Source organism: Chaetodon trifascialis, chromosome 15 (genome assembly GCF_039877785.1).
Source record: "Chaetodon trifascialis isolate fChaTrf1 chromosome 15, fChaTrf1.hap1, whole genome shotgun sequence".
In the NCBI taxonomy this organism is placed as follows: domain Eukaryota; kingdom Metazoa; phylum Chordata; class Actinopteri; order Chaetodontiformes; family Chaetodontidae; genus Chaetodon; species Chaetodon trifascialis.
This window is the reverse complement of record NC_092070.1, coordinates 21,036,884-21,047,774: the sequence shown is the minus strand read 5'-3', so window position 1 is coordinate 21,047,774 and position 10,891 is coordinate 21,036,884. Positions and strand designations below refer to the sequence as shown.

Genomic DNA, 10,891 nt, shown 5'->3' with positions numbered 1-10,891 from the left:
TGAGAAGAGGAGGAAGGGAGGGGGAGGATGACAAAGGTAAGGAGGTGTGGCTTGATGACTTTGAAAGGCTATTGGGTGTCATTTGACCATAGAGGAAAAAGAGTGATGGAGAACTGGATATCTTAAAGGGAAAGAGCTTCTATTTTACATTTTGATTACATGCATTTAGCCTATGAAACAGCACAGCAGGTGGCCCTTACTTAAAACTAATCCCATACAAACAGGATGCAAAGTCATTCTAAAATATCATAATTCCAAACAAGCTCTCCTCCGGCGTTTCAATATCAGATCAAAGCCTCCCTGATTGGAGTCGCCTCCAGCCCGGTGCTGGCTAAAGCCACGCTGTTGACATTTAGCATTTATTTTGGCAAGGTGACCTGAAGGTTGTTTGGGACTTGTTGAGAAGCATCAGCTGCCCCCATGGCCGCAGCCGTCGCATCTCCCCCCTCCTCGGTGCAGCTGAGGTAGGATAGGGCAGTGATTTGGCTAGTGGCAAAGCTAGATGCCCCTCAACTCCCCCTCCACACACACACAAACAAACACACACACTGCCACAATCACCCCACCATGGTTTGGGGTAGTGCCAGGTTACCATCCCCTCATCCCATAAGGGATGAGGCACATTAGTGAATGAGCAGCATCACGGCTCCCTAGCCACAGCTGTCACACGACTGGTGACCCCAGGGATGACCCCGCAAACCCCCAAACGCTCCCTCAGTTGTGGCTGCGGAGGAGATGTAGGGGTGATCCGGGCCCAAGGACATGATGAGCTTCTATCAGCTATTTCTCAGCCTCCATGTCCCTGCTCCCTCAGTCCGGTGGGTGTCTTTGTGCCAAGTTGGACCTGGTGGTCAGAGAGCTCATTTCTCCCACATTAACTCCACTAATGTCTGCTAAATAGAGAGATCTCGGATCTGGGATGGACACAATGCAGCGAAGCAAACGCACTGAAGGGACCAGAAAACTGGTGGTGAGGAATTCTTGCATCTATGCTGCTGATGTGCCAACATGCCTCCTCCTAAACATTGGGAACCGCTGCCAGCACCAATTCCCTGCCATCTACAGCTACACCCCCCTTCTTCCTCATTTTTCATACTTCCCTAGTGAGCCTGCACACCTGGGTCTCACTCTCTCTCTCACGCTTCCTCTCACTGTGTCTTTATGTCTCTTTCCCCCTCTCTCTGACGCTCGCCCCTGCAGGCGCCCCCTCGCTCAGAATTGAACGCTGGAAACACCAGCAGCAGCAGCAGCTCTGGCAAACCTCACGCATTCGGACACAGCGACCAGCAAGCATTTGATCTTCTCACTTACCCACACGAGCACCAGTCCACACATACATACGCACGCACACGCACATGCAGCAGAAGCCTATGTAATATTATACCTTTTAATCTGACTCATTTGCAGCTTTGGCAAGTGGGTCATCTGCGCTCGGGTTGTGCCCGCAAGAGTCAGAACAAATCACAATTGGTTTTGGTTGTCGTTCCTCTGAATACATTGAAGCATAATTTGATCCAATTAGGTAAATAAATAAACAATATGCCTTCTGTTCCACCGCCTTAATGCACTTATGATGCATCCCCATCCCCCTGCCCCCACCCTGCTTCTGAACCAGAGATGTGATGGAGGGTAAACCCTGCAACTAAACCCTGTTTGCCTACCTTTCATTTGCTGAGGAGTTAACGGATGTAATTATCACAATAGGCTCCATACAGTATCATCTTAAAGTGATACCTTCCATATGAGAATAGATGATTTGAATAAAGAGGGAAATTAATTGATTAATTGCTTGTGTAGATGTGATTTTAAAGCAGAACTTAATTGGCTTGGGTCACAGTATATTTGCTGCATGCCACTTAATGCATATAAAACTGCAATATTGTGACTTAAACACATCGTGGGAAACCCTGAGGAGTAACCACTATAACATTCCTGCTGGCTGTCTGCATGTAAGTTGACCGTATTACACTTAACTGGATATTTACCTCCTTTATCATCAGCAGGCCTCTTCCTTGTGCTGAGCGCTGGGACGTCTGCAGCTCTCCTCTAAATTGCATCAAACATTGACCAGTGAGTTTGGCAGGTGAATGAGGAAAATTCACAGGTTTGATTAAAAAAAGATAGCCTGCATCCCTTGAAGCAGCAGCACAGGTCAACAATGATGAGTTTTGTTGTTCCACCATTTTATTTTCTCCCTCTCTCTTCTGTTTTTTCCTCCTTTTTTCTGGCTGTGTGAGCTCTAGCGCGGTGACAGATGGCGGAGCCCTCCTCCTCCTCCTCCTCCACCTCCTACCTCCTCCTCCTCCCTCCTCCTCCTCCTTCTCTCTCTCTCTCCTTCTCTCTCTCCCTCTATCTCCGTGTGTCTCTCTCCCCCCGCGGGCAAATCTCTCCGAATGCGGGCGCATGTCAATCACCGGGCTCTCATGTGATGGCTCTTGCCGGTGACGTGCCAGCCATATGGGCGCTGGCATCACAGCCTTAGCTGGTATGTAACCCCGTCCCCGGTAGCCACACACACACATACACACACGCATACACACACTCACACACACATACATACATGCATGCATGCTCACTCACTCACTCACTCACTCACGCATATACACACAGACACGCCGAGACGCACGTTCGCTCGCAAGCTCCGGTTATTCGAGTGCGCGCGCTGGGAGAGAAGCACCCCTAAACAAGCCACCGGCGCCAGAGGAAGAAAGCCGCGCGCTGCCTGCACCCACACGCTGACAGGGAGCGTTGCTCGTGCGGTCCCCGAAGATGGTCTGAAACTCGAGCGCGTGTTGTTGCTGTTTTTTTTTTTTTTTTTTACCTCCCATCCCCCGTGAAGAGCTCGAGCCGAGGTAAGTTGGACTATAAACAACAACACTAGCAGGGGGGGAGATAAAAGCTAGATGCTGAAGTGCCCGTCCAAAATGGAGGAGAAAATTAATCTAATTGAAAGATGATCAGATGTAGATTAATGCAAGGTGTTCGTTTGTGTTCAGGTGAACTAAAGCTCCTCTCTCGCGCCAGTCTGTGCCGTCAATCTGCATGGAAATCTGTTATATATTGGCCGTTTCTGTCTGTGACTTTGCTCTGGTATGCAGCAATCGATCCAAGCTGCGTGGTCTGTTCAGATCAGGTGACGGCACACTTTGAAACCCGTCCTAACGAAAACAAATAAATAAATAACTGTCAGAAATGGATATACAAGGTGTTTCCATGTTTGTCGTTTTTATTAGATTTCCGTTTGAGCGCGCTTGCACAAACACCTCCTCACTCCCCCGCTCTCCCTGCGCGTGCCCTTCAACTTTTGACATCCGAATCTACCTGGACTACCAGAGCTAAGACCAAATACCAAGCCCGGGTCAAAAGGTAAAGCGTCTCCCGGTCCTCCAGGGTCATTTCCAGGAGCGGTCCTGAGGATTGGAGTAGCTGTAAATAAACCACATTTTAATTTTAGTTCCTGCGTCTGGACCTTGAATCAGAGAAACAAAAGACAACGAGCGCGCAAGGTTAGACTTTTTTTGTGTGTGGAAGATCTCGATTTCAGCCCCTTTGCCGCAGCGAAGGACGCCCTCCAGATTAACGGGAGATTTATTGACGGTTTTGTCGATGGTTTTCACGTTCAGTCTCGGAGCAAATGAAAGGGTGGGACAGCGCCATTGACCGTGACAGGCGCTGTGCGTCATGATTTATCTCTGTTTGTCTACTTCAACAATCTGTCTGCAACACCGTTTCGACCACAGCCGCCGTGGAGCTGCTGCGGGGCTTCGCGAGATCGGATGGGCCTAATTGTGTTTGGCGACTTGCGTTTTTTTTTATATTTAACGAGGGCTAAAAGGATACAAGCGATTTCCATCTGTAAGAGGTTATCGCTGACTAAAAAGTGCTTTGAAATCATGCACTCGTGCATACTGAATTATGTGTGAAATGTATTTCGTGTAAGCTGCACGGTCTGTTAATTAAACGTTGTTGTGTTTTTCGCTTCTAATTGAGCAAACCTCCTGAGCCTGAGATTTAAAAACTAGATTTTGCCCCTGGCACACCCCCCGAGATAATTAACCAACCATCACAGCCTACCTTCCTACGGGCTGTAAGTCTGTCTGCTGCTGCACTATAATAATAAATGGGAAGTGAAACGTGTTAGGGAGAAAGCCAATGGAGGCTTATTGGTGCTGTCAAAGATCTGCTCGTCTCTCTCTGTAGCCCTTTTTTCCTGGGATGGGATTGCATTTACTAATCAAGTGGTAGGCTGATCAATTTTTGTATTTCTTTATTTTATTATTATTGTTATTATTTTTGTTAATTAGCATGTTTGCTTGATAGTTGATTGCCTGTGGTTCGTTACTGTGGTTCGTTATGGCTGAGCCTCAAATGATTTTAATGTATTTGTCGAAATATTTTAGAGGCATTTTTCGCCTGAATACATTATTGTTATTATTATTATATAAATTAAGGTTTATTGTATTTTGATTTTTCCAGATCCATATCTGTAGGCTTACCTCTCCTCTTGCTTGTAGGCCAAAACGCTCTCGAAGCTCTTTTACAGCTTGAGTTAGGATACGTCTGTAAGCCTTAATTTAATAATCAGCGTGACTTTAAACGGAGCTACAGCCTATCAATTAAATAAAATCCCTTTTTGCCTCCTCTGAGGAGAGGTGTATGGTGTGGATGAATAGTGCTGGAATGCAGCCAGGAGTGTATATGGGCGTCAGGAGGAGTGAAAGTGGGGGCCCCCATGGGACCTGTAATGGGGCCCTGCCGCTGGGACCCGCTGCGAGAGGACGCGACAGGGCACGCGGATGACAGCAGGGAATTAAATGGGGACCCGCCTGGCTGTAACCCAGAGCGAGGCTTTGAGGGCTTATTTCTTTTTTTTTTTTTAATTTCCCCTAAATTTCCACTAAGTTTTAGTGACTTTCACCTTGAAATCAAAATATTTTCTGTGAACAGGCTCAGTATTCGGATGTTTATGGTGACGTGCGCAATCGTACGTTTAACCTCTTGCGGTTTTTTTCTCCTGCTATAAAGAGACTGTGATAGAAATGTCTCCCTTGTCTTATCGTAAATCCACACAGACGCTGTGCGCGTGCCCTGCGCTTGTGAGGCCTCATTGTCGATTTCTTTTCTCTTCTCTCCAGAGCCGCAATGTTGACGAGGCTTTTCAGTGACCCTTCACTGCTTCCTGATGTGCAGAAATACTCCGGCTGGGCGGAGGACAGCGATGGCGATGAGCCCAAGATCAAAGAGGAGGATCAGGACACCCAGGACGACATGGAGGGATCTGAACTGATGGGAGACAGCCGGACGCAATCCGAGCACGCCGGGGAAGACGACGAGGACGACGTGGTGGAGGAAGAGGACGACGGAGAGGACACGGAGGGGGACAAGCCCAAGAAGAGGGGCCCCAAGAAGCGCAAAATGACCCAGGCCCGGATTGAGCGCTCCAAGATGCGGCGGATAAAGGCCAACGCACGGGAGCGGACCCGCATGCACGACCTGAACTCTGCGCTAGACAATCTGCGTAAAGTGGTGCCCTGTTACTCCAAAACGCAAAAACTGTCAAAAATCGAGACGCTGCGGTTGGCCAAAAACTATATCTGGGCCCTGTCGGAGATATTGCGCTCTGGAAAAAGGCCCGACCTTGTGTCCTACGTCCAGACGCTGTGCAAGGGACTCTCCCAGCCCACGACCAACCTGGTGGCGGGATGCCTGCAGCTGAACTCACGTAACTTCCTAACCGAGCAGCAGTGTCAGGACGGGGGCAGGTACGGGTCCGGCTCCTTCTCCATGCATTCCTACCCTTACCAGTGTGCGCGTCTCTCCAGCCCCCACTGCCAGCCGGGCTCGAACTCGCATCCGCTGAGGACGCACGGCTACTGCTCGGCTTACGATTCTCTGTACGGTGGGAGCGGATCCCCTGAGTATAACAGCCCCGAGTATGAGGGCCCCCTCAGCCCGCCCCTGTGCATCAATGGCAACTTTTCCCTGAAGCACCAAGGCTCCGCGTCCCCCGAAAACGATAAGGGGTACCACTACTCTATGCATTACTCCGGCCTGCCTGGCTCAAGATCCACCGGACCCCACAACCTGGTGTTTGGCTCCTCGGGGGCCCGGAGCGGCATTCACTCTGAAAACGTCCTGCCTTACCACGACATGCACTTACACCACGAACGGGGCCCCGTGTATGATGAACTGAACGCGTTTTTTCACAATTAAAATGAGAAACCTATCGTGCGTCCCGTTGCAATCAACAATCTATCCACGGCACACTTTTTGACGAGCTTACCTGGCGGGATTCTGGAGAGACGTTTCACCTGTTGTCATTAGTGTTTTCCTTTAATTTATTCCGTCTTAAATGTTTGTTTTGCTATAGTCAGGGATGTAGTGGAGGGTAATCCACATAACCCACAATCTTATGCCGCGCAACTGAAGTTATCCATCTTTTTGCGCGGAAAGAAATCTCGAATAAGAAATTTGATGAACAAATCCTGTGACGATAAGAGGATTTCAAAATGTTAATGTTTTTTAAAGTGTGATTTGTGTTTGTATCGGTGGTTGTTTGCATTTTGATGACTGGAAGTCAAAGTTTACCCACTTCTTTATTTACCACTACATCACTGGCTACAGCTACAACTTGCAGTGATTTTCTAATGATAAGAAATTGGGGGGAAAATCAATCAATAAGTTAATGCAAAACACATTTACTCGCCTGTTGGGGTGGGATTGGAAAGGATGAAATGTAAAGAAATGCAAAGGGGGAAATGCTGAACCGATAAAAATGGCCTAGTTGGGTTGCTTTAGAAGAATCTGTTCTCCAGCAAATCAATCGTTTCGCATCTATGCAAAACCCAACGAGACCACAGCGCGAGGCGACAAGGCCCAGGAAGACACTGTATGTCTCATCAGCACTGCTGCTGCACGCACGAGTGCATGCAGAGACACTCACACAAACGCGCACGCGCACGCAAGCAAACACACACACACACACACACACACACACACACACACACACACACACACACACACACACACACACACACACACACACACACACACACACACACACACGCTTTGGAATTGACACCCAGCGAAACTGACAGCGGCTGCGCTGCCAAAACGGTTTAACTTCCAAAACAATCATCAAAATACGAAATCAGACATTCTTCACAGTTTCTTTTTTTTTTTTTTTTACTCTTATTTATTAATATTGCCTTTATTCTTCTAATTGAGCGATTGCACTGCATTTTGATTTCAAATTCAATTTTGGTTCAATATTTTCGTTTTGATTTACAATGTTGAATAGCTCATTATTATTATTATTATTATTATTATTATTATTATTATTATTATTATTGCACGTATTTATTGTGTTGTTTTTGTAATTAATGTTAATAGTCTATGGAAATGAAGGGATCACATGTGTTGCTGAGCATTTTTTTCATAAAATTCAAGTCTTTCAACTTTGTATTCAACCAACTGTGTGGTAAAAATAAAAAGACAATAAATGAGACATGAGTGCAACTCGATCTTTTTTTTTTTTTTTTAACATGTCGAACAACCTTGGCATCTTTAAACAGACGAAATTAAATAGCTTTCCAATATGTGTTCACTCCTCACACTCAGTGGGAGACTAATAATTCTTTCTTACATTACATTTATTTTGTATTTGAAGGCGACTGAAATCATTAAAGAGGGATCTTTTCAGGAAAGCGCTAACCTGCGCCAGCCTGTTTTGGTTGTTGGATAATATGAGGCTGACACTGTCTGGTGCCACAACCTGCAGGAGTTCCACACAGAGCCTCAGGGCCATTAAAACCCTAAACTGGGACAGGAGGAAGAGGGCAGTGTTGCCATTCCTCCCGACGAAGCACACTGCTGCCAATGCGTCATTTTTGCTTGGCAGACAGCTCAAATTTACAAAGCAGTCTTTAAAAATTCATGGCTTGATTTAAATTGCAGACCTGAGGATGAAAAGAGATTTGGTGTGAATTTTGATTCAGTGACTGGACAATGCAGGCTGATTAGAGTCTGGACACCCCGGCTGACAAACGCGCACAGCGCAGGTTAACTGATGCCAAACACCGCATTCAGCGTCATCAGGGTAATAATGGAGGTCTGCTTCATGCCCCCTTGACCATTAAGACGAAATGAGGAAGAAACCTTCAGCAGCGCGGAGATCTCCCGCAGCTGATGTTTGATTCAGGTGGTCTGAGCCTTAAAGTTGGTAAAAATAAATAAATAAATAAATCCCAAAAATCCAAACATGTTTCTTTCCGATATGATAATCTTGCATCGAACAATGGGCTTGTCATTCACATCGCACTGCTTTGGAAGCTGGTGAGCACAATTTTAGGAGATATTTTTAGATTCCATCCCAACAACTCCCGGAACACACACGTTCTGCAGGTGTGGCGGTTTCACACCAGGTTCAGTGTGTGTGAGGAAAGACAAATCAATGTCACACGAGACAAAAATAATAACAAACACACACTGTGTTGTTCGATGCACACCGGTTTGTTATATATATTGTCATATATTCCCGGCATCAGTGCTAATTAGGCTACTTGTTGAAAAAAAAAGGTGTATTTTTTTACCTTTTTAATTCTGGAAATAAAACGAGGAACTTTGCGACACTAAGATGACAACCAGCATCACAGCTTTGACACCTCCAACAAAAAGCAAATATTCGTTCCCAAGAATCGTCTTTATTTTTTTTTTATTTCTATCCCTTGATTATGCATTAAACATCAGATATGAATTATGAAGTCGCCCCCCCCCCCCCCCCCATAGTTTTGACTTTAAACACACATCTCATATTTATGTCATACATATGGCGTTATGAATATATATATGGATTTACTTATCTCGGGCTGTTTAAATCATTTAAATCTGTATGTTTATTGAATATACGTAAACATCACACACACACACACACACACACACACACACACACACACACACACACACACACACACACACACACACACACACAGTGCAAGGGGCAGCCGTTGCCACCCCGGCTGGGTTTGGAGCGCTGCCCCGGGACCCATATGTTCCCCAAAATGTCCTGGGTGCTCTCTGCCGTGAGGACACACGCAGGCTTTGGGTGGCGAGTGTTTGTGACCAATATCAATATCAATAACTGAAATAGCTCAACTCAGATTATGTTATTTAAAATAAAGCTGCGTGGTCTTGGTGGGTTTCGGCCGCGGAAACTCTGGAATGAACTAGAAGGGCACTGAGCGCGGACCTCCACAGTCCACTATATGCAAATATGCGAGCGCAAACACTCTATAGGCTAAATGTTTGGATGCATTCCCAAAAGTGCACCCTTCCACCAAGCTGAAGAAAACCGGGACAGTAGTTTTTCCATAATCCTGCTCACAAACAGACACCGAACCGAAAACATGACCTCCTCTGCGGAGATAATTCAATAAAACACAATATTAAAGTGGAAAAAACAGCAGCATTTTTTTGGATCCTATTATTTTCCTCATTTCGTGTCAGTCAGTCAGTGTCAGTCAGTCATAAACTTCCTGCTTCTCCTCAGGTATTTAATCTCATATAAGCAGGCTTTGGAGTTTGGAGGAAGGACATTTATAGCAAAAAGTCGGTTCTTGTGCTTCAGCTGAAAATTTCAAGAACATTTCCAAATATTAGAGCGCAAGAAAAGGAAAGAAAAGACCGTTTTAAACAATAGTTCAGAATATTTAATAACGTAAAAACTATAGTTTGCAGCATGTTCCTCTCTTCTAAATCACGAATAAACTTATTTTTCAAAGACATCTTAATTTCTAATTAAAAAGAAAAGCAATTCGTGGAGGTTAGGTGCACACATGGCACTTGTGGATCTATGTTGCAGCATTTTTTTATTATTATTCTTTTTGTTTTTGCACTTTGAAAAAAAAAGGGGCTACGACACAAAAAAAAAATCAACTAAAATATTTACATCTATTTAATATAATGCAGCACAGATGTCACGTTAAAGAGCGTGGGATATTTTTAATAATCCTCAATCAGGGAATAATGTCCGGTTTTGTGACAGTGTTTCGTTTTGTTTATTAATTTATTTTTATTTTAGAAAATGTCAGGTTCAATGTAGCAGCACTACCTTAAATTTCATACATGGTCCGCTTGGCAGCTCGTCTACCTGTGAGCGCATTGGGAGGCAAACGCGCTGCAGTTCTGGCTGGTTTCACTGAACAAACCAAAGGCTTGTGTTACACTTTTTGTTAGTTTTAGGCCTCTATATTCTTTTTTTGGCTTCATCAGCAAGAAGAAAAAAAAAGTTGCATGCATTTCTGGCGGAGCCAGCCCAAAAGTGAAGCGAGCAGTGGGAGAGGGCATCTATCAAAATACTCCCCGACCCTCCCACACCACCACCTCCTCTTCCTCCACAGTCCGGAGAGAGTGAGAGAGAGAGAGGCTGGCAGGCTGGCGGAGGAGAGCCGTGCCAAGTCCCTTAATGTTCCCCAGCAGCAGCACCAGGAGCTCCGGAGAGGACAACCCAGTGTGTGCGCCAGTGTGCCAGTTCACCGGGCCAAAGTGGCACTGCTGGGAGGAGTCGATGTTTCTTTCCTAATTTTTGCAGCATCTGTTCATTATCCAGGACGTTTAAAAACGAGAGCGCTCATCCCGAGTAACCCTTCGCCACGCGCACGCACTCCCACACAAATACACACAAACGCACGACAGTGAGGATGTTTTTTTTTGTGTGTGTGTGTTTGTGTGTGTGAAGAGTTGGCCAATGAATATGCATGTTTCCTTCTAATGTTGTGTTGTACACGAGCTCATCGAAAGAAGGCTGTGTTGCATCCAGTGCTTACATGTGGTAACCTTGCAACAAATCAGACCACACACACACACACACACACACACACACACACACACACAC

The 10,891-nt window shown here is 45.8% G+C and overlaps 1 protein-coding gene across 2 annotated transcripts; it reads left to right on the top strand.

Moving 5' to 3' along the window:
* Positions 1-2,456: 2,456 nt before the first annotated feature.
* On the top strand, positions 2,457-7,507 carry LOC139343337 (neurogenic differentiation factor 2-like). Of its 2 annotated transcripts, none has more exons than XM_070980923.1 (2): positions 2,457-2,852; positions 5,136-7,507. In XM_070980923.1, the coding sequence occupies exon 2, from the start codon at positions 5,143-5,145 to the stop codon at positions 6,211-6,213; it is 1,071 nt and encodes a 356-aa protein (XP_070837024.1). In that variant the 5' UTR covers positions 2,457-2,852; positions 5,136-5,142; the 3' UTR covers positions 6,214-7,507. The 2 variants fall into 2 exon arrangements, with proteins under 2 accessions (XP_070837024.1, XP_070837025.1); XM_070980924.1 differs by lacking the exon at positions 2,457-2,852 and adding an exon at positions 3,034-3,366.
* Positions 7,508-10,891: the final 3,384 nt, after the last annotated feature.